The sequence below is a fragment of the Papaver somniferum genome, chromosome 4 (genome assembly GCF_003573695.1).
Source record: "Papaver somniferum cultivar HN1 chromosome 4, ASM357369v1, whole genome shotgun sequence".
In the NCBI taxonomy this organism is placed as follows: domain Eukaryota; kingdom Viridiplantae; phylum Streptophyta; class Magnoliopsida; order Ranunculales; family Papaveraceae; genus Papaver; species Papaver somniferum.
The window spans coordinates 47,384,594-47,391,378 of record NC_039361.1 but is presented as its reverse complement, the minus strand read 5'-3'; the positions used below and the strand labels follow the sequence as shown (position 1 = coordinate 47,391,378).

At 35.6% G+C, this 6,785-nt stretch overlaps 1 protein-coding gene across 2 annotated transcripts; it reads right to left on the bottom strand.

Moving 5' to 3' along the window:
- Nucleotides 1–3,813: 3,813 nt before the first annotated feature.
- On the bottom strand, nt 3,814–6,248 carry LOC113273837. Of its 2 annotated transcripts, none has more exons than XR_003322632.1 (3): nt 4,914–4,941; nt 4,708–4,827; nt 3,814–4,247 (listed from the first exon to the last, which is right to left on the bottom strand). XR_003322632.1 is itself a non-coding variant. In XM_026523431.1 (3 exons), exons 2-3 carry the CDS (start codon nt 5,376–5,378, stop codon nt 4,144–4,146), a joined length of 495 nt encoding a protein of 164 aa, XP_026379216.1. In that variant the 5' UTR covers nt 5,379–5,393; nt 5,791–6,248; the 3' UTR covers nt 3,814–4,143. The 2 variants fall into 2 exon arrangements, 1 of the variants encoding a protein (XP_026379216.1); XM_026523431.1 differs by lacking the exons at nt 4,708–4,827; nt 4,914–4,941 and adding exons at nt 4,988–5,393; nt 5,791–6,248.
- Between the last annotated feature and the right edge of the window lie 537 nt (nt 6,249–6,785).

Below are 6,785 nucleotides of genomic sequence, written 5' to 3'. Positions count from 1 at the left end.
TGTGAAACATAAACTTAGTCTTTTGAACTTACAACTACAAATTATAGTTTTTAGTTGTAGAAAACCAAATAGGCTTGTGTTTCTTTTCTGGTTGTTTTGACTCATTTAAAATGAGTTGTTTTCTTTTCACGCATTTGTAAGTACGAGTAATACTTGCATTTAGTCGAGAGATAGTATTTTTATTTAAGGTGTGGAGTTTTGAACGTCTAGAAGAACGGTTCGCTTTTCGAGGACAAAAATGATATAAGGTGAGGAGAATGTAACGACCCTCAAGCTCGTCAACGTTGTTAGACCGGTCAAGAGACGTATTAACCGCTAATGATTCGATTAGTTAACGTAGATTTTAATTAATAGAAATTAATCTAACAACGATCTAGATACAAAACTAGTATTATTAGATAGATCTCGAAAAATTTATGCGAATTAGACTACTCGAATGTGTCATTCGGATACCGGACAAAGAAGATTTTATCAGTTTAGTTAAAAGGGCAAAACCGTCATTTTTCATCCTGACCGCTTGGCTGCCCGTATCAATCTTCTGAGTGCCTAAGTATTCTCCTTTGGCCTTATCATCATCAAAACGTGTCGAAGAGAAATCATTTCTCTTATTCTTCTTATCTCTTCTTCTCTTTCCTTCCTCTTTTTTTATTCTTCTTCGTTTTCTCTCTGGCGTTTTTGAGAGACGATTATGAATCTGTGAAATCGAAAAGAGAAACTTAGGGTAAAACATTAGGAATTGATTACTGGTGGTGTTTTTGATGTTATTTTAGCTCGGGAAAAGAACGAATGATGTTGTTGGATCATTTAGGGTTCTGTTCTTGAGTTATGAGAGAGATTAAGAGGAGTTTTGAGTTTCTACTGGATGAAGATCAAATGAGTTGGTTTTTAATTAAAGTTCTGAAGCTGTTCTTATGAAAAATCGCAGAACCAGGTAATTTAGGGTTTCAATTAATTCGATTTCCTCATTGGGTTGTTGTTATTTGATTCAATTAATATATGGGTTTGTGTATGATTGAAGTCTAAATGGTTATATGAAGTTTAAATTGATTTCATAGAGAACTCAGAGTTCCAATTCTTCCCTAAATCAAATTAGGGTTTGAGTTTTAATTAGGAATCACCTAATCGGTACTGGAAGGAAGATGAATTGATGATTTAGAGTTAGAGTTTTGGATTGTGTTTTGGAATTGAGAAGTTATAGTTGGAGGTTGAGTTACAGGAGATGAAGATATGTTAGAAAGTAGGTTTGAGATTCAAAGAAGCTTATAATTCTGTGATTGTGTTCTTGGCTTGAAACTGTAAAGGGAATTGGTTTTAGTTCAGCTGATCAGTTGGTGCGGGTTGTGTTATGCTGGTGCAAGTATTGTGTGGTGATGATGAATCTTTGAACGGAAGTAGTAATTGGTGGATATGAATAGATGGTTTGGCTGATCAAGAATTGCAGAGTATGGATTTTGTTTGTAATGATGATAGTGATGTTACAAATGAATTGGAGGTTGTTATTGTGGCTATAGGAACTGTTACAGTTGCAATTGCAGTGGGAGAAGCTGAGCTTGATTGAACTGGTAGTTGCAATGGTTGCTGATGCAAGACATGGGAATTATATTAGTGATGAAGATTGTGTTGGTGATATTAGAGTTTGGTTCAGGTAGTGGTGTGGATGGTATATGGTGTTGTTGATGGTGTTAGAATTGGTGATGAACTGTGCAAGTGAAGTGAAGAAAGAAATGGGGTTGAGTTGTTGGTACTTTGAAAAGGTCTATTGCAGTAGCAGGAAGGATTACAGGGACTAAATGAATGTTACCTGAGTTGAAGTGTTATGTTGTTGAGTTATGAAATTGTAGGTGGTGTAGGTTTGGTTATGTCCAGAGTTTTGAGAATGATGGTGGAGATATGGATATGGCAGGGTCACAAGAGTAGTGTTTTAAAGTAGTTGAAGTTGCAAAATGGAGTAGAGCTCTTTAGTGGTGGTTCTGTAGATGTGCGTGATGTTTATAATTAGTGTAGAACTGAATTTTTATTGTTGTTGTCGTTGTTGTCTTTTGAATAAAAGTTGAATGAAGTCTGTATTAGAGTTTGGTCGTGCTGGTTGTTGTTATTGTTGCACAATGATTGTGCATTAAAGTTCTGGCCTGAGCAGAGGCTTTAGCCAATTAGTCATCCTAGTCAGATTGTCTGTCTGACGCTGCCCTTAGCTGACTTAGGACATATGACTGAGTTGAATCGGTTCGACTCAGAACTGGCTCAGTGAGCCAAAGCTAGACTTGACCAGTTGACCTGACCTTGACCTGTTGACCGTTGAATTGTCATTTGACTGGACTTGGACCTAGACTTAAATGTTGACAGTTAAGTTGACCTTTGACTGTTAGAGACTGTTAGTTGACCCGAGTGGACCGGGCCTTGTGTGGTGGGCCGAGTTTAGTAGACTTGGGCTTTAATCTAGTTTTCCTATTTTGGATGAATCGGACCACTTGTGGTCTGAGATGACTTTTGGTTCCTTCTACAAAGTTGTAGATATTCTTTAGACTTATCTAATAGACTAAAGAACCAATCTAATTGAATTAGTAAACTTTAGATATGATAAATATAGAATTATGAAAAGGTATAGAACCATAAATGAGCTTAGGACCATTAGATAGTTCATTTAGCCTATAACTAGAGAATCGTATGAGATTGTGTTATGAGCCTTGTATGAGCCTTTTGGCTAATCTTTAGGGTGCTTGTGTGATTAACAGTTAGTCGTTATTAACAACGATCGAGGAAAAGGATGATCAGGTAGATTGAACATCTCGAGGTACGCGAGGATTGTCATCAAAAGAGGTGGGACTCGATAACGAACTCTCTTGTATTCATTATTGTTTTACAAATATATATCTTACGAAATGCATGCATAACTTTGTTAGTATATGATACGTGTATGCATGTATATATGTGTGTAATACATACTAGTTTTCTTTTACATTTTGGAATGGGCTTGGATCTTTAGAAACAACTGATATTTGTGTTTGGGAGTATTTGCTTATTTTCAAAAGTGATTCTTTATATTAACTGGAAAGTGGTTACAATCTTTATTTATTGTTAGCATGAAAGGGAGAAGTTTCCTTTTGATTAATGTGAGAGGTGTTGTGCCCAAAACTTATATCCATATTTATTCAAGTAATAGGCTGGTCTTGTGCAATATTACCGTATATACCAGATTAGGGCAACGCATGTCTCATACATGGATGATTACTGTTTCTTTTAAATTACTTTCAAAAGCTATTATATTACGTTTTGGTGTTTGGAGAGAATGATGTTAAGAATATTATATATGATTGTTGGATTTACGCATGGGCGGATTGTGGGCTCTCCACTGTGTAAGCACTTCGATCGGATATAATGTTGTTACCATTGGATCTCTTTAGATACTTGCTATTAGAGTGCGCGTAGAATGAGGTACTGGTAAGGTACACATCGTTTTTTGACTTCGAGGCTGGAAAACCTCACGATACTTTAATGATCATTGAAGCTTCCACAACAGTCATGCCTTGCTACTCCGAAGGAAGATGTCGCTCACTATATTTATGTTGTGAATGTGTGCCAGTTTATTGGTTGGTAGAACTTTATATTTCCGTACAACTTATTATTATATTATGCTTTACTTGTTTTCCCGCATTTTATCGGATTTTCAACAAAACCTGAATTTTCTTCGATTCATTTTAGTGATTACTTGAAAGTTAGTTATTATTTATGCTGGGCACCCCTTTTATGGATGATGTGCTCACCCATTCTTAGGGCTGCACATGGTTCGGTTTTCATCGGTTTTTGGAAAAAATTAAACCGAAACCGAACTACTCGGTTTCCAATAATGAAAACCAATGAAACCATTTGGGTAGTTCGGTTTTTCTCGGTTCGGTTCCAACTCGGTTTTGTATAAAACCATTCGGTTTTTGGTTAACCACTGAAATTTTTTATATCTGTCAGTCTCACAAAAATGACAGGCAAATTTTTCTGAACCTGTCACTCAAGTTTCAAATACATCAAATGTTCCAACTTCCAATACATATTGATAGAAACATTAAATTTTAAAGAGTCTAGTTTCTCCTTAATAACAAAAATGAAAAAACATCAAAAAATCATAATCATAAGTTCATAACTGACTACACATCATAAGTTCATTCCTAAAAGGGTCGACAGGAAATAGTTTGTTACAGTGAATACACTTTGCATGTGTAGAAATTGGGTATTCCACAGGAGGTTGTAATGGTAACCTGCACATACACAAACTCGAGTTAAATATGAATTTCTCAATCATGATCAGTGCAATGGTACATAATGTAACTAAGAACATCAAGATTAGCAACCGCTATGGTAGAGAAGCACTAAACAATAAGCATTCGTTTAGCTGGAATTGAGGATGATCCTTTTACTGGAATATGCATTTCTAATTTTAATGTTGCATTATCACCTCAACCAATGAAACTACAATGGAATTGTACTGATATGAAGAAGTTACAAGTAAAGTAAGCCCTGAACATTCATAACAGTTGACTAAGATGATCTACCTTCAAAGGCAATGGCATGAGTTTAAGCTATTTTGGCGTAAAGGAGAGTACTCACATTATTGACAGTTCATTGTTTCTACTTGGCTATTCATATGCTTAAACAAATCTAAGTTTTATTCTAAAAAAATATCAACTGCTAATAAAACTACAAACTAGAGAAACTTACCGCTAACCCGTTAAATCATTTATAATCAACTTCACGATAACAAAGTTGAATCTTCTTCTTCTTCATCATCATCTATGTCAATGCGGATGAACTTAGAAGTTGCAAGAGAACCTAAAAATTCTGCAAGAAATTACATCAATAAGTGACAAACAGTGAGTACAGAAAATAACAAATCAGAATTTTACAAAAGTGAGTAGAGAAAATACCTGAAACATCTTCAGCATCATCAGTTCCTCCTTGGGCTTCTTTTTACATATCTTCAAATGATTATTCATACCACCTGTCCCATACTTGGTACCCTGAGCTGCAATCTTTGTCTTACAGTGGCGACATTTTGCATATTTCGAAGGCTTGGGGTCCATATCAAAGTGGTTCCACACATCAGAACGTTTCTTTCCCTTTGGTTCTGTCACTTGACTCACTTCTGTGTCATCTTCAGTTGCATCTTCAGGGGTTTTACGCTTATTGCTATGTGTTTCTGTCACTTTTATGACAGCTTCAGTTGCATCTCCATCTGCACTAGCATCTCCAGCAACACTAGCATCTTTAGCAGCACTTGCACCTCCAGCTGAATTTGCACCTCCATCTGAACTTGCATTAGGTGGAGGTCGAGGTGGCCGCTTATTAGAAGAAACAGAGGCAGTAGGTGTTGAACTGGATCCTCCTCGCATTGTCAAAAGGCAAGTCTGCAATGTGATAAACCATACATTTAATTTAAACCATACATTTAAGCAAAACCCACTGTGTAAATCAACCTAAATGACCAATTTTACATTTGAAATCCCCAATTTTTTTCAATTTTACAAACCCTGATATCATAATTAAAATCATAAACATGACAACAATCACATAAATATGAACATGACAACAATCACAAGATTCACAACCAAACTACTTGCAGAGATCCCTGTAAATCAAGAATAAAGGTACAAAAATCAAACAAAACGAAAAATTAAAAAAAAAAAATTAATCAGTAATTTCAATAGCAGATTCAAAACCCCCAAATCTCCATTTCTAGTAAAAAAAATTTAAAGGAATCTGAAACAAAACCCAGATCTACAAAGTTTCAAAAAGAAATCAAACCTGAAAGACACCAGAAGTAGGAGTAATCAAAGAGAAGTTGGATTGAACAGCACCAGAAGAATCACGAGAAAGAGCTTCCTGAACCAATTTCCTCTACAAATCATAAGCACAGCTGCCAAAAATCAGTCGAGTCGAGTGAAGTTGGAAGTGGAACTGTCTGTGGGAAAGCTTTCTGATAATATGATATCTATGAAAGAAGAGAAGAGCGATGTAAGTTATTACTTATTAGGGTTAAATATCCCCATCAACGGCCTAAAATCATTTAATCCTACGGTCACTATTAATCGGTTAACCAATTGGTTATTGGTTCGGTTTTATTTCAAAACCTAAACCGAAACCGATACTGTCGGTTATCTGAAACTGACAACCATAAATGAACCACAGGAATATGGTTATGGTTCGGTTCGGTTAAAAAATTTCGGTTTTCGGTTTCGGTTTCGGTTATGGTTCGGTTTTGTGCAGCCCTACCCATTCTCACTTTCAGTTTCAGAGACAGATCAAGATGTGCACATGGCGATTAAAGCTTCGAAGAATTAATTTCGTTAGTTGGTTAGCTCCCGCTATGTTTATTTTTGTGTTTATATTCTATTTGTAAACTAACTCATTATTGTATATATAACAACTGAGAGGATTTCTTGTATTTATTTCATATAGGGTTTAAATTTGGGTTAATCTTTAGTTAGAGCTTCTTTCTTAGTGTTTTAAATAGATGTTTTAGATCGTTAGTGCCTCATTTTATAGCTAATCTCTTGGATTAGTCAGTTATTAGCTTAGAGGGAGTTACATTAGCAAAGGTTTCGGAGACATTATCATCGAAGGGGACTCACTAAACTTCATAAATTCCTTGAAATACAAGCACTACAATACAAGCTGGAGAATCCAAAATACTATTAGTAGAATCAGAGATGAACTGAGGCAATTTAAATCTGTGGAATTTAGGTACATCAAAAAGAATGGTAATAATGTGGCACATAATCTCGCAGCAGTAGCTGCTT

Bases quoted from the DNA above. Each gene is read 5' to 3' on its own strand.
- LOC113273837 (XM_026523431.1), bottom strand. From the start codon at position 5,378: ATGCGAGGAGGATCCAGTTCAACACCTACTGCCTCTGTTTCTTCTAAT. The intron at 4,248-4,987 runs GTGGTATGAATA...GTGTATGTGCAG, and splicing joins GGGTACCAAGTATGGGACAG to GTTACCATTACAACCTCCTG.